We start from the raw sequence: 24,322 nt of genomic DNA on the forward strand, positions 1-24,322 counted from the left end.
CTGGGAACTTGTGAGTGTTCATGAATATATCTAGTAAAGATGCACACTTCGACGTGGAAGTTGGTTTCAAACTCTCGCTTGTAGCAAGTTTCTTGTGCCTTTGATCGCTATCTGTTGCAATGATGGGATGGTGCCTCCTCAAATGCGCAAGCATATTTGTAGTGTTGCCGTTATAGCCAGAAATTGTCCCACATAGCGAACAGTCCACTTTACCTTTATCTTTAGACATAAGGAAGTGTTTCCATACTTGACTTTTTTAAAACCGCTGGTGGTTTTATGAAATCTGAGGGTGACAGCACAGTCACCATGTCCACACCATCCATAATTTTCTTGGCTTGTAAGTATCGCGAGAGTTGGCGTTGCATAGCAACTGAAAACATGGCCACCCCCTTGTCACTGATGACTTGTTGATCGTAATGCATTTATTGACTACATTTTTTCAGGTAAAGGTTTAGGGTTACTTTGTAGGTATATACGTATCGTATTGAATCAATACACAAGAATTGTATCGATATATAGTATCATGCAGCTTTAGAATTGCGATTATTCGCGTAACGATTAATCGTCACAACTCTATTCCTTTCATTTGGCACATGTTGTGAAAGTGTACAAAATAAAAAATGTAGTATGAAATAATGACCAGAACAGTTCCCAGATCTGAATAGTTAAAATGCCAGTTTGTAGAAAACCAAGTGATGTCACGGTCAAAAACTATCAGTACCCAATGACATTTGGTTCAGAAATGGTTTGGACTGTATTTGCAACCAATAGAACAATTCCATGTCAGATTCTTGAAGTCCTTTTCATGAAATACAATCTGACCAATGTTACAAATTTCTTTCACAATTTGCTTCTCAAATGTTTGCATGAAGTAATACATTACAGTCTGGTAATAATGGTAAGGCCAGACCAATTTTATTTCTTATGTTATGGATTTTTGTTCTCAAAAAACCTAAAGGCAGGAGGGAAAAAAAAAATAATAATAAAATCTCCAGTCAAAGTAATATTCCTTCTAAATAAAAAAAAGTATTTTCATTTTGGCAATTTATGAAAAGTATATGGGGCCAAAAACAATCTAAAAGAAATTTTCTTGTAAGTTCACATTTTGGGGCAATAAAAATATCAGGATTTTATATTTTGAAAGGGGAATATAATTTATTTATTGTTTCTTATTCTTGAAAAAATATGACCGGCGGATCCTTAAAACAAGAAATAAAATTGGTCTGGCCTAATGGTTCTCAGACAACCTTGCACAGTTAATTTACAGAAAAGTCAAATACAATTAAAGATTTAGCACTGTGTTAATATAAAGTTTCAAGGAAAATATCTTTATAAATGTTCATGTCCATTATGGAACTGAGGCATCAAGCATCAGGAAAGCCAAACCAGGATGGGAAAAGGAACGAGCAAGTGTCTTATGAAGGCATTAAAACATAAATGTTCTTACTTTCTTTTCATATTCTTGAAAATGGAAGTGTTGAGAGCCCAGATAGTGACTAAAGGTAGCTGAACTTATGTCAGGCGGAATGTTCCCAAGGCAGTCAATATCTTGAATGTGTTGAGCAGACACACATGCCATAAGTGTTCTTGGTAGCAAGTAGTCAACTTCAAAAAGATGCTCCAGGTCCCCAACAAGATGACTGAATGGTCTGGAAGAAATTAATTTTTTAACAAGTGTTACAATCTTTTTATGTAAAACATAAAAAAAATCGTAACAAAAATAATTTATGATCTTCAAATACAACTGATAAACAAGCAGCAGTAAGCTTTACTCAAAGATTCAGCATTTGTATTTGGATTCAGATACATGGAACAGAAGCTCACCTGAATATGTGTAATAAGCAGATTCGAACACCAACAAAGAAAGACAAAAGTTCTGTCAGCTTTGCCATTCAAATATTTCTGCATGAACAATGAGGAAAAACTGATAAATATATTTGCTCATTTTAAACAAGAGTCATCAGAGGGTGACAAATGCCCCCCTGCCCCCATCATTAACAGGTTGCACCTGGTGCAAGTAACAATAAATCTTATAGCTGTCATTGTGTATTAATTGAGAAGTAAGTGACTTGAAGTAATATGTTTCCCTCTGCATGACTTCCTACAAGCAGAAACATTTGTGTACTCATAGATCAGTTATGTAGAAGTAATCATATTAATGAGATTTATAAATAAAGGTAATGCAAAATTGAATCAGATTCATCATTTATCATCAGGGTCAGGTTGTGATGATTGTATCTGATACTGAGTACTTGTTATGAAACATTGCTAAACAAGTATGCATGTTACTTGTTAGAACTAGTGATATTTAATGGTGCAACCAAAGTTTAGATTGATAAAAAAGCCTCTTTATTTACTAACAAACAACAAACACCCCCCCCACCACACACACACACATGGAGTTACTTCCCGTGCCACACATGCGTTGCCAACGAGGTAAACGTCCTAGCCCAAATCATCATTCCTTCTGCTGACTTTAGCTAATTCTTTTTCAGAGAGATCTTCCTTGGGGTACATATATAAATGCATATACACAGACTCCCAAAGACCGAAGGCTAGGGAGGTGGGAATATTAGTACAAGAAAATTAGCGATATCGTAAAGAAGCATGTTACTTACGCTAAAAACACTCACCTGGTCACATGACCCGCAGCTCAAAGAGAGGCATGATGGAGGTGACCCAAAAGGGAGGAAATGTACACAGTTCTGATCGTAACAGTGAAATGCACTAGATCACAAGTAGTGATAAAAAAAGACCCGCCCACAGAGTGAAAAATTAGCGTAGAGCACAGTAAGGGCATACACATAACAAAAAAGTCAACTCCAATAGGAGATTAATTGTAATGAGTAAAATCGAGCCTTCAGTGGATAGTGGATCAGAGCAAACGAATGCAGAACCAAACCAATGATCCAAGACTCACTCGGACAGGGTGGCAGGACACTGTCCACTGGAGAGAACAGACCAACCAAACCGAGCACGATCTCTAGAGTGTGTATCGAGTGGAGTGGTGGAGGAAATCTCTTCAATGGGCAGTGCGGCTGCAAAAGCTTTTGAAGTAGCCACTGCCCTGACTGAGTGAGCCTTCAACCCTTCGGGGGAGGGGGGAGGGGGGAGAAAGGAGGGAGGAAGTTTACCCTTAGCCTGATAAGCTGCACAAATGACAGAAACAAGCCAGACAGAAACGAGATAGTTTGTTTACTGGCAGGAACCCCAGCCTTCCCACCACCGTAACAGCAGAACAGCTGGGTAAGAGTAGGAAGATTAATAGGAGCTGTCACGTGGAAAGCTGGTAACCATCCAGGAGGCAAATACTGACACGATCAGGGTGAAAAACCATCAGTGCCGGATCAGATGACATCGCGTGAATATCACCGACCCTTCTTTGGATGTAACCGCCACCAGAAAGGCTGTTTTCCACGTTAAGAATTGAAAGGAAATAGCCGATAGATGTGAGAAAACAGGACCGGACAGTCAATCAAGCAAGATTGGCAAATCTCAAGGTGGGCTGGTTCACCTCAGAGCAGGCTGAACCCGATCCACGCCAACTAAGAAGCGCTGCATAAGAGGGTGCTGCCCCAGAAAAGCACCATCGACAGGGGTGTGAAAAGTGGAAATAGCAGTGGAGTAGCCATGAATGGTCGAGCACACCAAACCCTCTTCCAAACGAGACTGAAGGAACTCCAGAACTCGGACTAAATCTGCAGAAAAGGGATCTGCAATTCCCCTATCGGAACACCAGCATGCATAGCGGGACCACCTATACTCATATTGAACGTTTGTCGAATTCTGCCTCGAAGCCAGAATTGTGTCTGCAACTGCTGCAGGAATTCCGCGTGCTTCGAGGCTAGACCTGACAGAGGCCATGCCACCCATTGGATCCGCAGATCAGGGTGCGGCACTCCGTTCTGAGTGAGATGGTCCGTCTGTAAAGGTATTAGAACAGGAGGCTGAGCCAGAAACCTGAGAATTCCCAGAAACCAGCTCTGCAACGGCCAAAGAAGTGCCAGTGGCACAAGTAGCTGAGCTGGCTGGGTGGATAGCTGGGAGAGGACCCTGGGGATTAGCAGTAGACTTGGGAACGCCCACAGTACCCTATACCCCGTCCGTCCAATCCAGCAGGAAGCCTTCTGGTCCAGTATTCGAGAGCAGAACACTGGTATCTAATACGTCCCGCCAGACGCGAACAGATCCACCTGGAACGACCCGTACAACTGGGAGATAACTCAGAATATACGCCGATCGAGCATCCACTAGTGTGGGGCCAGGGTCCGGCGAGAGAGCACGTCTGCTTGCACATTCTCCAGCCCCGGGAGATATATCAGAATTACATGGTAGTTGTATTGGTCGCACCACAGTAGGAACTCCGTCTCCTGAAGGAGCGCTGGAGACACCGTGCCGCCTTTTTTCAGAATGTACGTCATGTTTATTTGCAGGCGAACAACCTGGCCCTGAACGTGATCCCGAAAGCACTCGAATACCAACCTGGCGACTCTCAGTTCTAACACGTTGATGTGAAGATGGGCTTCGGCTACAGACCAGCATCCAGACACCCACAGACTGCCCAGAACACCCCCCAGCTCGTGAGGGATGCATCCGTTTGAACTGGAAGAGCCGGCGTCGGGAGACTCAAGGGGAGACCTTAGGAGAGATTTCCGACATCGGTCCACCACTGAAGGTGAGGGAATAACCACTCGGGAACTGTGAGACACTGCTCCAGATCCTCGGAGTAAGCCCACAGACACGCCAAAGCCAGCTGTATAGGGCGCATCCTCAACCGCGCCCACAACACGACAGACGGTCGCCGCCATGTGACCAAGCAACGGGAACCATGTCTGCACCGGGGCCTGGGGACATGAGAGGAACCAAGACACCATCTCCTGTGCTCTGGTGATCCTATCGGGCGAAAGGGAAACCAGGCCCTGATGTGTATTGAACCGTGCCCCGAGAAAAACCAAGTCCTGGGTGGGTACCATGTCAGATTTCTTGAGGTTGACGATCCTCCCCAAGCGGACTAGAATATCTAACACAACGTGAGTAAAGTCTAGACCTCCTGGTTGTGTTAGTGCTCGCAGCAACCAGTCGTCCAGGTAAGGATGACAATGCCTTCCTTGCGACCGAGCTAATGGGGCCGGCACTAACATGAGCTTGGTGAACACCCTGGGGGCAGTGGATATGCAAAAGGGGAGCACCCGAAACTGGTAACAAATCCTGTCGAACGAGAAACGAAGGTAACGCTTGAACGAGGGATGTATGAAGATACACATCCTTTAGGTCAATTCACGTGGGCAAACTGCCGGGCTAAACAGATAAGACGACCCCATGGATAAGATGACCCCCGAACTTGACCCTTATAATCAGTGTCAAAATGGCATAAGTCGATCCCCCGCGATGGGGTCCTAATTGCAGCAAACACAGACAACTGGCAGTTACCAATAACTTTGGTCCACATTATTCAAAGAATTCACAATCATATATATTGCGTCTAGTCACGGATCGAAAAGAAAAGAAAATGCATAATATATTTTGTTTCTCTAAATATCATATTTATTGTAGCAACAAACTGGCTTGCTTATTTTACCCCATTCAACAATCACAAACTGATTACAGCCTCGTTTTCCATTCACTGCTAGTTTACAGTAACATCGGTAAAAATGTGTGAAGTTAAATGGCTTCCCTATTTTACCCCATTCCATGTACGTACAACTATTGCTTACAGCGTTCATGAGGGTCCGTATAACCTTAGTGTCTATTATATATATTTTACATAACAACTGTAATTACAATTACACAATGTTAGGTTATATTTCTTTGGGTTAAATAATAGTACTCTGTGTTATATATTATTGAGCATGTTTGAACTTGATCGCCGGGAAACATGTGCACAGCTGATTGCTATTTCCGGCTTAGATACACACGGTAATCTTTATCCCTGCAAATAATAAAATGCAAAATTCGGCTTATAAATGGTCATATACGGTAACCCCTTGAGGTTTAGAATCGGACGGAAGTCGCTGTCTTTCTTTGGGACGAGAAAGTATGTGGAGTACAGACATGACATTTCCTCTCCTGGTGGAACACGCTCTATGGTCGACTTGGTCAGTAAAGCTTGAACCTCGTATCGCAGAATTCCCGCTTTGACAGCACGGGGAGTGCGTCTTATGCCGGTAAACTCGGGCTTGCCTCGTTTCCAAGTGGTAAGTGGCCGACAGTAATGGTGGACAGCACCCAAGGGTTGTTTGTAGCTGTCTCTCACACCTGCTGGAAAACACTGGAACATCGGGAGAAGTGCGTGGGTGGTCCTTTGCAGATGTAGAACTGGCAGGGATGGACCTGACAGAGGAGCTCGCACGTCTGCCGGGGGGTCAGGGCTGAAAAGACTGCTGCACACTGGCAGTAGACTGCTCCTTACCTCTACCCTTGGCGGGGCGACTCCTCCTCCTACCCCTGCCTAACAGCCGAAGCCAGCCAGCAGACTCAGGCGTAGGGTGTGCCCCGGAGGAGGAAGTTGCAACGGAGCATGGAAGCGAGAAACGCACGGTTGCTCCAGCAAAGCCTTAGAGTCCTTGAAGGAGGTAGCTGCAGCGACAGCCTCCCAAAATGATTTGCAGAAACCCCAGAAACAATGCCGCATCCAGCCTAATCGGAAGGGCCTGCAAGGTCTACTGTGTCGCCACGGAGTACCTGGACGTGGACAACCACAACCCTGTGCATACCCATGACCGCGCACATCACCTGTGACACCACAGATTGCAAAGAATCCTGGGTCAGGTGGGCCCGAACTTCAGTAAGCTGCCGGAGCAACACAACACTTGACGAAACGTCGCCAGTGTGCGCGTCTGGTTCCAGGACAGATCTCTGTAAAGAGGAACGCCCCATGAACCACCAAACTAATCTGTTGACTGGCATTACAGAATACCTCCTCATAGCTCCTGTAAGCCGCACGCAGAGGGGCCCCCAACTTGGGAAATGGTGGAACCAGCCAACCCTGTTTAGCCACCGGAGCAGCAAGCAAAGAAGCTGAGCCTCCCCTGTGGGTCACTGAAGTAAACTCACACTCGTCCACCACCGGTACAAGGAAAAGAGAGTCATCCCCTAATTGGTATCTCTTAACAAGCTGAGGCAGATCGAAGCAGAGCTGAGATCCAGTGAGTAAGGGGTCAACCACATTCTTCACCAATTATGGGAGCACGTGGAGCCGAGTCTGAGTAGGCTGCCGAGGGGCAAAATGCCTCAGCTGGAAGGCGTAACTCAGCCGAGCCCTGTTGCTCCAATGGGATTGCAGCCTGAGAGAGGACCAGTGCTATGCGCTGGAGCACCTCCCGTAAGGGTTCCTCTGCATCCCCGACCTCCATCGACTCAGCCTCTGAACCCGAACCAGAGAACCACCGACCATGTCGAAGATGACCTGCAGACACCAGGGCAAGGGTTGTCACCATACATTGTCATTGTCAATCTGACAGGTTAGCGATACAGGGATGAGATTATTGGGCCTCATTCAAGGGCAGAGACGCGTCACCAAGATAACGCCTGTCCACATGTTGCTTGTGTGGTGACAGATTTCCTGAAACAACAGAACATTCTGGTACTCCCCTGGCCAGCTGTTTCTGTCCCCTTTTGAGCACACTTGTGCATTGTGGGACTATTATTAACTATTATAATATAAACATTGTCGTGTTGCCGTGTCGCTGTTAAATTGTGAGTTGTTCTGAGACATTTTATTCATTGAAAAACATAAACGTAATGTTTCCACCAGTGATGTTAGCTGAGTGAAGCAACTGTTAACCAAGAAATGGGATGCTACAGAGTCGGTTACTGTAGGAGGCTGTACGAGGTGATGACAACTTACATGCATCTTGACGTCAGTTACCAAGGGTATGTTTGATGATGAGGGGGCAGACGCAAATGGCGTAGTGACATCAAAACATTATGCAAACAGTCGGCACCTTTGATCTTTTTGCGAAACATCTTAGAACATCAAATAATGCACAGTTACTTTATTCCAGTAGAATAGAAAGTCTTCTTACCGACTTATGGATAAAGACATTAGGAAGGCAGCTGTTGCAGGATGACTCTAGTAGAATAGTTTTAGTCTTCCTGCAACAGTTGCTTTCCTAATGTTTTTATCCATAAGATTTTTTCCTGTATATCCAGTTATGTTGCTATACAATTTACAGGTCAGTATTTTTTGTTTACGCTGAAACATGATCACCATAATACAACTTGTTAGTTAATATTTCTCCATATCCTGAGGAATTTCTATCAGATCATTTTTAATGCGCATGTAAACCTTAAATGTTTTACTCACATCGACCATTGATGAATGGTCTTCAGCGTTTCCTTTGCCTTCTCTATGCCAGTATGACCCCACCATTCTGATTTTCTGTATTCAGGATCACAGACTTTCTTGAATGGTTCCGAATCCTTTTTCAAGAAATGTAGGAGCGGTACAAGGTACATCCATTGAGATTCACAACTGTACACTGAAGTCCCATATCGGTAGTCTTTGGCATGAAAATTTATGGTTTTCAATAGGTAACCCACAAGGTCACTGAAAAGATATTAATGTTATCAAAAATAGAATTCTCTTATAATTCAAGGCACAGAACACTATCACAAAAATAAATTTGGATAAAATCAGGCTTAAAGGTTTTATATGATATTGTACAAATCTCTCATCTAGATCAGATTTTAACATTTCATATCCACAACTTAACTAATGGAAATAACATATCTCATTTTAATTCTGGAAATCCATTTGTCAATAATTCAAATCACATATTAGAAAATAACTGAAATTTCGTAATATATTTACAAGAAACAATAAAGAAATGAACACAAATAGTTGTACAGCAATGTTAACAAGAAAATGTATGTAACAACATCTCTGAGATGTATCTTTGCTGTCTTTTATCTTTACATTTGGTGTTTTGTACTTCAAACAGTACATTTTCCGAGGTATCATGATATTTGCTGTCACAATTTTAACAGGGGATAATGAGGGAATGCTGAGATGGAATTTTCAGGGTGTTCCGCAGATACGCTGGGCAGAGAAAGATAGTCACACAAAATATGTGTTTGGCTGAGAAACTCTTATACAGTCAAGGCAGTGGGGATGTGGATCTTTGGAAGATTTTTCACCAACAATTAACAATCCATGCCTTGGAAAAATTACGTGAAAACATGAACGAGGGACACAAAATGTTGGCAGTTGGAACACAAGACATGAGAGAATTCAAGGGACGAAATTCTCCCTTGTGCGTTAAAAAGAGAATGCTACTACATGACACATGTAACCACCAAACACTTCTCTGCATCCATGCTCCTGAGCAGTTTCAGCCATGACAGCTCATCATGCAAGAAAAGGGAACCAAGTAATGCTTGGAATAGTGAGCAAACAAATCAGCCATCGCAACTCATGTATGCACTCAAGCTTAAAGGGGGCATTGCTTTTGAAAGGGCAATTGACAGTACATTTGTATAAGGCATATTCTTTTGGACTGAAAGAAAATGGAAGTTCATGTATGCCTTTATCTATCTGGCTTATAATCTTAGCATAATGAATCTATTACTATGTTTTTATGCATTTTGGAACTTCATAAAACATTTTAGTCAATCTGTTTTCAGTGAATTAGAATCCTCAGTGGATTTATAAAATGATAGCAATGGCAAAATTGGCCTGATTTACGACTTCCAATTAGCAAATGTGTGTTAATACAATAATTTCTCTGTGATGGGGCAAAATTAGCCTCACTTTAACACTCTAACTGAAAATGTCTTCTGAACATTCACAATCCATTTATATGCAAATTCAACTGCAAGGAAATAGCAATGATGTTATAATTGTTCAGTAAAATAAGTACTTTGCTTTTGATTTGAAGTGTTGTTTCAAAGCTTCCAGATCTGGGCATTCTTTCTTCTGGTAATCAGGGTGTGGTAAAAAAGCTTGAAAGAGCTTTGCATCAGAATAGATCTCATGGATCATGTCGTTCTCGAAGGACACCATTAACACAAATGCAGCTAATACCAGTCCACTTTCGTCAGATGTGTTCTGTCCCTCAACCTTCATGATGTGATCTTGAAATGGTTTGATGAATCTGAGAAATGCCTGAAAAGTACGATAACCATTTGAGCATAGAACAAAACACTCTTTTCTATGATATTTTGTATCTGCCAATGCTTTCAGTAGTGCTGAATAGATTGAATTTAAAATATACAATGTCATTTTTGTGAAAGATGGGATCACAATGTCTTAATCATCATAAACTATGAAAATAAACACATAAAACACTCCAAATAAATTAAGCAAAATTCCATGGCACATCACTCTGTTGTAATTTCAACCAGTATACATTTTTCCAAATGAACATTTGTTCAAAATGTGAACAAGAGTCATCAGACCCCACAAGTTCGAAAGAACAAGTCATCTGACTGTCACTTAAAGTCCAACTTGAGATTTTAAACATATAAATGTTTCCTTGAAAGATATTGAAAGGTTTTAAAGTTGAGCACTGGACACAAAGCCCACACCTCCCTTTTGAGACTAAGACTGAATCGTTTCCATGGAAATCAGGAAAAATAAAAATGTCAAAAATCTGCAAATAGCAAAAGGCACCACTTTGGTATCTGCCTCACATATCTGCCAAGTTTTATTGATAGATATTGAATGTTTTTTTTAATTATCCATCCCTTTTTGACACTAAGTCCAAATTGTTACCATGGAAATCCCGAAAAACATGCCCAAAATATGTAAATAGTAAAAGGCACCACTTTCAGTTTTGTTTGATATCCATACAATTTTTTGTTCAAAATTATTGAACGGTTTCTTTGTTATAGACCATTCTTAGCCAATATGCATGACCTCGAGGTCAAATCGAAAGCGAGGCTTAAATAGGTTGACCCAAACTTGAAAATGGCGACCTCGGAAAGGAGAGATTACTGCTGTGTGCCTTTGCGTTGGAGTGATGCCCGTAAGGATTTTACGGTATCTTTTCACCATATTCCCAAGAATAAGATCAGAAGAAGGCAGTGGTTGACGAAAATACGGAGAGATCCTCGAAAATGATTCATAGTAAGTACAACTTAATTACGGCACATGGCATAGTCTAGATCTGCCGTGTAATGTACAAACTGTTCACTATGCAAGGTTTTAATATTAGGGGCACATGTACAATGTGAATTTCACACACACAGAGACACATTCAAACCCCACCCCCACCCCACCCCACCCCACCAGACATTGTCATGTTCAAAATCAGTGAACACCACCCTAGTTCACATGTACATAATTGGCCCTCCCCTGCCTCCCAAAACAATCTGGGAGACACCCCAACCCCCACAAACACCGCACCTAAAATCATCATCACCCCCCTAGTCATAAATTATGAACGGTCCAATATATTAAAAAATTTAAGCATATGGACATGTGCAGACACTCTTGTCATGATGGCAAGGGAATTTTATTTGCAAATGTTCTCTGTATCAGTGAAATTAGATTGGCTGCAAATCAAAGTAACATTTCAAGTACATATATATGCAGGACATACACATGCCGTTAAAAAATCTTAAATATGTATCTACTTTCCAAATTACTCTATGCTGACTAGTACTTCAGGGATACAGGACATATTACTGGACAATCTAATTACACCAACTGAAATATATTTAGTGTTTAAATATCCATTTCAGATGCTGCTGATTAAGAGTCAGAGAGCATGTCACCAGCTCAGGAACCTCCCAAAAGGAATCTACCACAGTCACCATCTCAGATACAGTAAGAATGTCAGATCGTATTAAGTTAATTTTGCCAACTGACATGGTTTTAAAGAATTTAATACAACTGAACTTTGACCTATATGCTATGTTATTTACATATAAAAATATTGATTGCCCATACTGTCTAAAAAATGATGTTAGCAACTATTCCTTGATGTATATTTGTAATTCCAGAGATATATTTATTGTTTGTGTGGTCAAAGAGATAATAGTGATGCTTTACAATGCTTATATTACAGTGAAGCAGAGAGTGATACAGCAGCCACTGACCCCAGTCCTACATAGAACAACTCCAGCAAAACTTACATGAACAGGGGAGGCAACTCAAGGAAAAGGTTGACAAAATAGAAGATTTGAACAGAAAACTTGAACTTGAAAAGTTTGGAGTTTGTAAATTCATGTATGATGATAAACATTGATTTAACATTTTACAGTATTCCATCATTTCAAACATTGGCACTGATTAGCTGGAACTTTTTCATTTGTTGAATATCTTCCCAGGTTTTGTGAAGTACCTTGCCCAAACTGCACAATTTGACAGACATGAATGTAAATGAAATTGTTTGGTGCTTTTGTGTTGTGTAAATGATGGATGAAAAAAGAGACAGCTGCAATACATTCACATTGATGGATTTAACTGAAAAATACTAAGGTCTTTCATAATGGCATAGTTGTAGATGTAACTCATTTGCTGCTGTTTAATTAATAATTGATGAAAAAGAATGTATTTCATCCTTTTGGAAAAGAGGTAGTTGGGAATCAGAAAAAAACCCATCATTCATTGGTAAGAGATTATGATAATGTGTAAGGGGAGAAAACTATGATAAATTATGCATTGATCCAGCTGTAATTGTTGCCATTCATGTCAGACTAATCTAAAAGGATACTTCTATCAACATAAATATTGCACCCAATATATTTTCAATTTGCATCCTCTGAAAATTTATTGTTATTCATCAGTATTACAGTTGGAAGCTATTGTGAATGTGTTTATTGTTATTGTTATAGTTTCTACATGATGATGTGGCGATTCGTTTTTCCTCTGCGATTGTAACATGCAGCTACGCACACATCCCCCATCACCACTAGTCCTGTACAACTGAAAATAAATGCGTGAATAAATACCCTATATCTATAAAACAGAGTCGATAGGACAAAACATTTTAAACAAAAAATACCAAACAAAAAATTTCATCACATGAATAATACAAAAAAATTGTCTGGTCCAGATCCTTTCTAGGAGAGCTATCTTGATCCTACTTATAATCTCGATTATCTAGCTCAAGTATTAACAACACTACTCCCACGTGGAAGTGGATGATTTGAATCCAGGTCAGGGAATACGTCTTTTACTTTGTTCATATGTTGATAAAGTAAACGTAATTGATTTCCCTTAGTAATATATCCACTATTGTGACTTTAGAGTAGCTTCCCTTCATAAATGCTGAGCAACATGGTAAACGTTACCTAGATATCTAGGTCATATGACTATTCACCCTTCAATCCGTGGATATGCTACAGAAACATTTGTGTAGCCCTTTCCCATTTCTCTGCGATTTCCCTGAACTACTGGCCAGTTTCGTAATGTACCGTTCAAGGGAAATTTGAAACCAGGAAGTATACATTGAGTTTTGTCGCCATTACGCGATTGTGTCCTTGCCCCGTTTGGCCTCGTTTTGGTACAGATATGAATATTCATGAGGCCTCATTAAGAATGGTCTATGCTCCGGAAACAAATTGAGTACAGATGGTCGGAAGGACGAGGTATTGACAATATCCCTGGGGGGGATAAAAACTAGTTATTAATTACAATTGAAAACAATATTTATCTGTTTTACAAGTCAATATAGACAAAATGCTATTGATATTATCTATACAAATGGGCTACACTGGTCATTGAATATTGACAAAACTGATGTATCTCCATAAATTCATGATATTTCTTAGATTTGATAAGTATCTGAGTTAAATATTCCCTTGCCACAGTTCATGGGTGGCCAGGTAGTAATTCCTGTGTTTGAAGCCAACATGACAGCACAGTCAGGAGCACTTTTGATTTAGTGATGTCACGTCCAGTTGTGGTTTATCATGATAATAATGATACAAACAAATATGAAATGTAGATAACCTGAATTGTAGACTGTAGAATTTTTTGAGACTGTCAAAGACCTTGTGAGTGGATCCCTAGCAATGGCACACACACACAGTATCTTTGAGCCAATGAAAATCACAATTAGAAAATTGTTTGGAAAAGGCCTGCATACAGCCTTAGACATATGCAAGCCAACAAACCTGACCATGTCCTTTTTGAATGAATACAATCATGTTATTAAATTTGACTGCAAGTGATTGGCAAGTTTCAGGAAAAGCATCATGAATATGCAGACCTCACCTTTGAAATGTCTTGCTTCCAATATGTAAACCAAATATGTCCCTCTCTTTTGTGGAATTCAATACAGAGTAAAATAATTGCATATACTATCCACTGAAAGTAGGCAACATAGACTACAAAGAATATCATACGATTGTCACATATTCAAAGGATATAAACATTTTAGGGATATATAAAATATACCAACAACAAAATATACTTCCTCGAAAATGGAAAGCATACTTTCTACATGAATTTCGGAAGTAGCCTGACCTCACATGTCACTCACACCCTAGCAATCACATGCTCCATGTTTCATAGACCTTTTCCTTAGCTGTAAACACTTTTTAGACAAGCTACGACCTACAGGATGACCTTGACCCTAGAATTGGTGTATTTTCAACAAAGATAATTAGGGCTGTAACAATGCATCAAACTATCGATGGATTGCAATTGTTGAGTCTCTGATAGCGATTAATTGATGGTAGAAATGAAAAATTATTGATGCATCAATAGTATGTGTGACTATCGATAGTTTAGTAATTGATCGTCACAATATGGCTGCAATATTGCCGATGTGACGTTAACTTTTAACTCACTCACTTTAGTAATTGACTTCCATTGATCAATTCTCAATCTAAATGTCTATTTGGACGGTTATTTATTTTCATTAGATATTTATGTTGTTTTGTATTTTCTATTGTTTGGGTGCAGATTTGCAGCTTCACTGAGTTTATGTTTAACTGTTTACTTGATCTGGGTTTCAAGTTTCTTGTCAGTTATTAAAAGAGACTGAAAATGTAATTTTCTGAATAAAATTGATATTTTATACTTATCCTGACTCATGCTTAATTGCTTGTCTCCTTCCTCTTGCGAACGTTAGTGGAAACACTTGTATCTCCTATTGAAGCTCCCTTCAATAAAGAACAGACGTAAAATCACTCCTCCCAAGAGTTATCTCTCCAGCCGTTTAGGCGGGAAACTGTGGAGCCACCGTCCCCACATGCTTCACTCTCTCCTAATTATGAGCCCAACACTTGAATTTGCAGGGAAATCCAAAGTGTCTAGTGGGGAGGCTGGGTGAGCTTACCCCATGAGTCAGGATAAGTATAAAATATCAATTTTATTCAGAAAATTACATATTTTTCCTTATCCTGACTCATGCTTAATTGCTTGTAGAATCCGACGGAAAAGGTGATTGGAAAAGCACTTTAGGATTTCTCTAGTGAATTTTACGTCATTATATACCCCCCTACGGGAACTTCGTAATGGCACTGTATTTACTGGTAAACTCTGCTGCTGTTGCGACCCTGCCTTCCAGTTGCCTTTAAATGGGGGGACCACAATAGTTAACTTTTGGTCCTTGCTTCTGTTAACATTTTATGTGGATTTTGCGACTCCATCTCTTGATGCAAGCACCAAGTGGAGAAGCGACCATTCCTGTACAAGTATCCTTACAAGTACTGGGTCATATCACTTATGCTAGTTGTTAGACGAGCATTGTGACTTAAGCAGAACTCTGCTGAGTGTAAGCATTGTAAGTCATGTGATAAAAGGGAGAGACTCCGTCTCAGAGCCTTTGCGGGACTGTCAATTGTTGTGCTACAATAAGTGGGCCGAAATAGTGAATGTAAGAGCCGTCCTCAGTGGCGATGTCCCTCAAGTAGTGGTTGGCAAACACCATGTTCCATTTCCAGAAGCAGCCCTCCATTATCGTCCTGATAGAGCGATTCCCAAGTATAGCAAGTGACGCCAGAGCTCTAACTTCATGAGGGTTGGAGGCTCTTGGAGGATCAAGTCCTGCTGCTTTGTAGGCAGTAGTATGACAGTTCTGATCCAGCTTGATATCTTAGTGCGGAAGACCTTCGTCTGTGTCGCTGTTGATATCGAGACGAAAAGACACTTGAATTTCCGTCTCATGGACCTGGATCGTTGTAGGTAGACTTTCCATGATCTCACTGGGCACAAGGATAAGACCTGCGTATCCTGTGGTCCAAGGGCTGTTGATAGTGTTGGGACGTGGAACTGTCTGTCTGGATGACCTGGCAGTTGATTCTTTGCTATGAAGTCCCATCTCAGTCCCATCTGCACGATATTTTGATTTGCATCAAATCGTGTTCTTTCAATCAAGAGCATGTATTTCCGACATCCATGCTGCTGTTACTAAGGTTATCAGGAACAGCGCCTTCTGCGTCAATAACTCTAATGATGTTCTTTGTAATGGTTCGTAGATGTCACAAGTGAGATGTCGTAGAACAACGTTGAGGTCCAATACCAGAGCTTAAATCTCTGAAGTTGGTCCTCCAATTAAAAGGGCGTAGTAAGGCCAGTAACTCCGGTACTTTTGTCAGTTGCACTCGTCCTCATGGCGATAACTGATTTCAATGCCGCTAGGTATGTTGAGAGTGTTGACCCTTTTAACTGCTTCCTTTGTCTAGGTGACAAAGGTAGTCCGCCACTTGAGGACAAGTTGCGTGAAGACTTGCGTAAAGCTAGTGTGACTGCTTTCGCTGCCCTGGCGAAATATCTTCTCTTGTTCAAGCATGCCTTGATACAGTCCACATGTGTAACCGGAACACCTCTGGGTTGCCGTGCGCCTGCTTTGTGTGAGGATGTACTAGTAGATTCGTCCACTCTGGTAGTTGCAGTTGAGGCAGTCCTAGGTTTTGTATGAGAATAGAGAACCATATTCTCGGTGGCCAATAAGGCGCGCCCCAAGTAGATGTGGGTCTCTCGCCTGACTGATTTCTTGCAACACCCTCGGTATTAGAGCTGGTGGTGGAAACGCGTAAGCGTTTAGTCCTAGCTAGGAGATGCTTAGCGTGTCCATTGCCCATGCCCGTGGATCTGGTAATGGTGAGACGAATGTTATGAGTTGACCCTTGTGGCGAAGAGGTCTAATAATGGTGCTCCCATCTCATGTATGATCTGCTTGAAGATCTCTGAACATAGCATCCAGTCTGTTTGAGAATGGCTGCGTTGGACAGGACAGTGCATCTGCTATCACATTCTTTGCTCTTGGAATGTGGCATACTCTGATGTGGACATTCAGGTTGACTGTTATGTTGACCAGTTGAAAGCAGACTTCCAGAAGGTTCGCCGACTTTGTTAATCCTTCTGTGGATGTAGAATGCCACTGTGGAAGTGACTGTATGTATCATCAGATGAGCATTCTTCAAAATGCTGGTCCAGTTGAGTATTGTGTTTATCACTGCTTTCATTTCCAGCATGTGGACGTGCAGATCTTCTCTGCTATGGTTCATATCCCAGCTGACACATCATTGTCGAGGTGTGCTCCCCAATCTTGGAGAGATGCGTCCACATAGAGATGCGTCTAGTACTCCGGCTCTGCTAAATAGGTGCGTCTGCGACCCTCTTATCTCTGAGTCCACCATATTAGATATGGATTTAATCTGTCCGGGAGTCCGAATGGGTCCGGATTGTCCAGATGTATATTTACGAAGACCTGTAGTGGGCGTAGTTGTTGACTCCCTCTGCGTGTCATGTCTTGTGCTGACGTGAGAAAACCAACAGATTCTGCCACTTCGTAGTAATAACGGAGAATGTAGTGCTTGAGATACTAGGACTTGTATCTATACCCTACGATCTTGAAACCCTTACCGTGTCCGTAAGGGAATGAAGCCCTGTCCGACTCTGTGACTGCCATTGTTGTGAAGTCTATATAAAGTCGTTTGGCTGCCGCAACCTAAGTCCGGCCAACGTATGTTGCTGAAAGTCGTCAGAAGAAACCTCTTCAATGATGACAGGGAAGGTCTCTAACCTCATGAAGGCAGCCAAATCACGTAGGTCCCGTCTTAACTGGACTGTAATTGAGGCCTTCCTCGCTCGCTGACATGTTGTTGTCACTTGTAACCCATTTCTTAACCTGTGAACTACGTCCGACCTCTGCGCAGGGCGTTGTCCCTCGTGGTCCAATCAAAATAAAGCATTTTGATTCCTTTGGCTTGCCTCTCTGTGACGTCACCATGATATGTGATCAGCTGTCGGTCTTGTCCGTAGCCTTCCGAAGTTACACGAGTGACCACGTGTATTGAGGGTAGAATGGTAAACGCGCGAAATATTTCGCCGCGTAATACCAATGTGGGTAGGCTGTTTTCCTGGTTGCTGTGACTGTTACTTCAGTCCTGAAGATAATGCCGTCGCCCTTTATACAGATGATCCACTGAAATCTTCACGTTGTCAGCTTGTAGACTGCATACATCAATGAAGAGTCATAATTGTAGAATTAATGCTGAACTTGTTGTAAATTCTACTCAGGGAATCCTTGACGAGTATGTATTTTCCTAACCATAGTAAGGCTGCTGTTGAACCACGCCAGTGAGAATATCTGCAGATCTGTATGAAAGTGAAGATCTCTATATGGCCATGAGTCTGCTAATGTAGATATATCAATCTATGTGAATCCCGTCCTGGATTCAGTCTGAAGATTCGTGCCGGTGATGAATTCGGATAAGAGTACCCCTCTTGAACTGTATTTACATGATCTTCAGTCTGTGTACCGATGAAGATCTTTCCCTTCTAATGTGACGCTACCTTGTGTCCTGGTTGAATAACCTTGGAGATTTGCGTAGTGATCTGCGTGGTGGTCAGCCTGGTGTGACTGTATGGCGCCTTGCGTGTAGGTAATCGTCTCGTAGTCCGGGATTGCCTACCTGGCAATATATACGGACATGGTGATTCCCATGATGATCTGCGACGCATCGTTGATGCCCTTGATGTAGGTAGTCGGCCTGAAGATCCTTTATTAGGATCTATCTGTTGACAGTCTCTGAAGATAGCGCCGTCCTTCGCGCAAGTTGTAGACAATAAGTAGCGTTCTGTTAAGAAGCTAAGTACTGCGACGTCTCTGCCTTGTGGATGGCCTGTGCGAATGCCTTCGCGCAGGCTCGGTGATGACATGACATGTAGCGATCTGTTAAGAAGCTAAGTACTGCGGCGTCTCTGCATTGTAGATGGCCTGCACGATTGCCTTCGCGCAGGCTTGTAGACAGCATGTGGCGTTCAGTACTGCGATGTCTCTGCTTCGCTGGAGACCTGTGTGACGACCTGTGTGAAAACCTTCATGGAGACCTGCGCGGAGACCGGCGCGGAGATCGGTGTGGCGAGTGGTCCGGCGAACTGCGTCTGTAGGGTGACTTGCGCGGAGATAAGCGACTGTGAGTTCGTGAATGTCTCGGCGAATCCCTTGACGATCTGCATGATGCGGAAGATGTCTTGGATACTGTATCTGAAGTCCTTCGCGAATGCCTTCGCGAATGCTGGTCATCTGATTCCGTATCTGAGGAATGGCGACTGGTCCTTCCCGAACGCCTTCGCAAACGCTGGTTGTCCGATTCTGTATCCGGGGATGGATGAATTCTCCTTCGCGAACGTCTTTTCGAACGCTAATCATCTGATTCTGCATCTGGGGAATGGCGACTGGTCCTTCGCGAACGCCTACGCGAACGCTGGTCATCCGATTCTGTATCCGGGGATGGCGATTCCTCCTTCGCGAACGCCTTTGCAAATGCTGATCGTCCGTGTCCGCCGCAGGGGATGGTTGAGTGGACCTTTGCGAAGGCTGGCCTGTAGTGTAGATCTGCTGCCAGATGTCACGTTGATGGAGGGTCCCTCAGAGACGACGTCTGCGTTGGAACCTTCGCGAAGGCTCGGGACCTCGTTGTGGGCTGTGACTTCTTCTCCAGGCCGTAACGCTGTTCATCTCCTGCATAAAGTCCCCCGGTTTGAAGGTCTGCGGTGGTAGTAGCGCTGCCCTTTTTGTGGTGATAGCGACGTGGCCCACAGGACGTTCATCTGTTGTCATCGTAGATACCTCGGGTACCGTGGAGATCTGCGCTGAAGTCACCATAGCTGAGACTGGTCGTTACTTGTGATGAACCTCTGGGAAGATGATCGGTTGATCATCGGAGAGTCCCTGTACTGTCAACGGAACAATCTCGGCAGAGAAAGTCCTTGTAGTCTGCGCAGACGTCCCCGTAGAGTTGTTGTCATCTAAGGGGTGTGTAGCCTTCTTTGGGTAGAGGATGGCGTCTATTCATCGTCTGCGATGATTGTAGAGCTGCCCTCTCTGCGTTGATAGCGATATGGTCCGTAGATCGCTCATCTGTCGCCCTCGGACTGCGTGCTGTATCTCTGGGATGATCAGCAGCGGATGATCATGAAGCTCTCTCACTGCCATCGGGATGAGGCTTCATTCTGCGTAGAGGATGGCGTCTTCTTCTACGTCTGCGTTGAGGGGTTGTCCGATGTAGAAGCCAACGTCTTCGAAGAAATGGCGGACAACATCCCACGCCCATCCTCCGAAAACACCTCCGGCAGGTCACTTGATGGTAGTAAGTCGTCTAACAGCAGTAGACAGCTCATGAGGGACTCAGCCAGTTTATCCATGACTTGGAAAGTCACCTGGATAGTCGATAGTACGTCTAAGTACGGAGAAAAATTATTTATTAAATTGAATTTCAATTAAATGCTGATAAAGATTACAGCTATAGCTGGAAGTACATGTTGTTGTGCAGCTAGGGCACAATCAAAGCGGGTCTGCAGCAGCGAACCTAAACCTATAACGAAAATAGGTTTTCTTGAAAAGTAAACAACTGATATTGTTGCAGGATACTAACTAAACCTCTATAAAAGTAGAATAGAGGAGAATAACTAATTAATTAAAGGATATAGTCCTGTATAGGAGACACAGGTGCTCTCACAACCTGCCAACAGGGCGGAGAAGGAGAGAGTGAGGCATGTGGGGACGGTGGCGCCACAGTTTTCCGCCTAAACAGCTGGAGAGATAACTCTTGGGAGGAGTGATTTTACGTCTGTTCTTTATTGAAGGGAGCTTCAATAGGCGATACAAGTGTTTCCACTAACGTTCGCAAAAGGAAGAAGACAAGCAATTAAGCATGAGTCAGGATAAGGACAAATCTACTTCTTTTTGTTTCATATAAACTATACATTCATTCATATGGGAAATGACTTCAAATGAGACAATTCAAGGAGGAAAAAACAATTGCAATAGTATTGTAATAGTTGGTCGCTATACACTATTGCTATCGCAATAGTATGTTGCAATAGACTATCGCTATCGCAATAGTTGTTTCCCCCTCAATAGTAACCCCTAAGGATATTAATTCTTGGAATGCTATATCTAACATTTGATTGCCTAATTTCCTGAAACTTGATCCTGATCCACATGTTTAGTTTGAATGAAATATTTAAAGACCCTGGTCTTGTGTCTTTCTTCCTAAAGTACTGTCATAAATAGAAAAAAAACAAACCTGTTCTTAACCTCCTACTCTGTATCCTTGTAATTGCAAATAGCATATGTCAAAATAACCTACATCGGCATAACTGGACGTTCAGTGGAATACATAATAGGATATCCAGAAAATAATGTTCACTTCTAAAAACTTAGAAAAAATATGAATAGTAAGGCTGCAACGTTTCACCCAGACCATGACTCGATTCAACTTTCGATATTGGACCCTAAATTTGATCAATTTCAATTCAATTCTTCATACAAGTAAAAACATAAAATTTCATTTAACACTCTGAGTCTGCTTTTTCAGCATGAACTACTAACAACAATTTTCATTGGATAAGTAGCCCAGCATCAACCAATCACGTTATATATCGGTATTCAAATATCGAATCGAAAAAGTGATAATGGTTATCGAAAATTGAAACTAAGGTTACAGATTCAACTTATGATGAATCAAACCGAATCATTGCAGCCCTAACGAATAGCTGCTGAAAACAATAGTTCAGACTTAGATGGCAATTAGGTCACTCAGCCAGGTATGGCAACGCCCCATCGACTCACTTGGCATGGAATGCACCTGCTGCCTACTGGCACAAGGGGTCATCTCAAAGATATTTTATGCTATTACATGAGTGTTGAATGTTTCATCTATTCATTAACATCTTACGTGTCTTTCTTTGATAAAGTTTATGTTGAGATACGTAAAAGTGTATGATACCCATAGAAAAGCTTAAATAAGCCATCGTATGAAATGTCTCAAAATATATAGGTGGCATGACCACCCAAAGAGCGACAGGACTGGATATAGTTTGTAAATTGTTATGATATGGGATTAACCTCCCCAGTTTCTTTGCCCTAAAGGATTATCTTATCTTAGCTGATATCTCTAGCCCCTAGTCAGACTGAGATGTGGAATCGGATTGGTCAGAGGTATGATGACGGGTCTGACACGACCGACATTGATGCCATCACACTGTTGATATGCTACCTTGATAGCCAGGCCATGGGCAATATCCTTGCACACTAATTTGCATGAAGCCATGGTCTGTTCCGCATATGTCACTTTGGACTTAAAAAAAAAAATGCATTGCTAATTTCTGCAATAATCTTTCTCAGTAAACTTCTTTTTTATTACGTTTCCTATCTCCCTATCACTGAGATTGTAGTTCGGCACAATTTCTTTCTATTTTCAACAGTACTTTAGTGACCTTTCCAAGCGCTATCCAAAGGAATTATCTTCCCTGATGTAAGGCTGGGAACCATATATTTGGTAGGGTACTGAGAGGAATGTACTCTGGGATTCCTTGGGGAAGGATGGGTGGGCCTCTACCTCAAGCATTAGGAGTAGTATTTTAAGAATGATTATCATTGTCAGTCATACTCTACAATTCTTATGAATACGTACCTTTAACACTTCACTGCTGAATTTCACATAATGACAATAAACATCTGGCCTCTAGATTGCGCAAGCATGATATCTCATTTCTGGTAAAATAAAATTCTCGCTGCTCCCCTCCAGTAAGGACAGACTGGGCAACAACCAATTTCTGTTGAGCCATGGTCTTCAATGCTAGTTACCTTTGCTTCAGCAAGAACACAAACACTATCATGTTTTTATGCTTTCTTTTTGTATCTGGCAGGAAATAAATTTAAGAATTATTGCAGTTATTCCAGAGACCCCTTCTGCTATTTCCATTCTGAGTATGATAGGCGCAGCGATTATAGTTGATAATAAACCAACACAAGCTGCACCAAGCCCCATGCTAACTGCTAGAAGTGCATAGTCATCAAGAACATTCACAGCTCTACGACACTTTTTATATTAGCCGAGTTGGGAATCACACTCCTTCTCCGTCGGTACTTTCCCATAAGACAGACTTCCCAAAAGACAGACCACTTAAAACAACACATTTTATGATTGGTTGCATAAGGCTTAATTAAGCTGTACCCTTGATAATAATGGTATGTGCCCAGATACAAAAGACAACATTACGGATCGTTCATAATTTATGGCTAGGGGGTGATGATGATTTTTATGGAGAAGCATGTACAATGTGAATGATCCCCACCCTCTAAAATGTGTACAAAGTAAGTGACCCCCCTGCATGCCATGTACAAAATCAATGACTCCCCTTTCCATATTTTTCAAGCATAACATTTTTATGCGCAAAATTGCTGACTCCCCTAGAACATTTGTACAAAATTGCTGACCCCTCCCCCACCTCCCCAGAACAAAATGGGTGTAGTCATGTCTGGGACAACTGCATTGCTGCTTAGAATACCGATCCAGAAAAATTACAACTCGATGAATTAAGGACAATCTGCGGGGCAACAAGAGGTACAAGTCATAATAAATTATATGCAGAAACTAATTTCACACCCCTTATTGACAGAAGACGTGCAAAAATCAACCCTCTTCCACAAAACGATAAACGGCAAAGATTCCCAACTCAGGTCAGCTCTAGCCCTCAGACCAGAGGGTTGTACCGACTCTCTGTGTTCACCCCATGTTATTCCATTCTTGTAAATAAACTTGTGATTAGCTTCTTGTGACTTCAGATTCTTTGCTGAGTTAATTCCCTCAAGCAGATCAGAACGCCAGTTAGATAAGGGGTTTCAACGGAACCCCCACTAAGAACCAAGACTCATTTCATAACATTAATTAAATGATGAACCTTACCGTTGTCATCACATTGGCGGGACAAGGGTGATATTTAGTAGCTTGTCAATTTTTGTCAAGAGCATAATCCATTTATCGTAATCAGTATGCATGAGATTGTACAATGTTTTTTTTGGAGACCCCAATCCCAACACCATTTAAATCTCCTAGAGAACTAACACTAGGTGAGTGAGTGAGTGAGTGAGTTTAGTTTTATGCTGCTTTTAGCAATATTCCAGCAATA

The 24,322-nt window shown here is 42.0% G+C and overlaps 1 protein-coding gene across 1 annotated transcript in view; it reads right to left on the reverse strand.

Moving 5' to 3' along the window:
• Positions 1 to 24,322, reverse strand: part of LOC124261189 — a 102,555-nt gene that overhangs the window by 24,458 nt on the left and 53,775 nt on the right. Inside the window, exons 10-12 of the mRNA XM_046695509.1 lie at positions 9,861 to 10,105; positions 8,306 to 8,548; positions 1,448 to 1,649 (exon numbers count right to left, since the gene is read on the reverse strand). Of these exons, the coding sequence (XP_046551465.1) occupies positions 1,448 to 1,649; positions 8,306 to 8,548; positions 9,861 to 10,105 (690 nt within the window). The remainder of the gene's footprint in view (positions 1 to 1,447; positions 1,650 to 8,305; positions 8,549 to 9,860; positions 10,106 to 24,322) is intronic.

This window comes from Haliotis rubra, unplaced genomic scaffold (genome assembly GCF_003918875.1).
Source record: "Haliotis rubra isolate DU_JTF1 unplaced genomic scaffold, ASM391887v1 Scf790, whole genome shotgun sequence".
NCBI classification, from domain to species: domain Eukaryota; kingdom Metazoa; phylum Mollusca; class Gastropoda; order Lepetellida; family Haliotidae; genus Haliotis; species Haliotis rubra.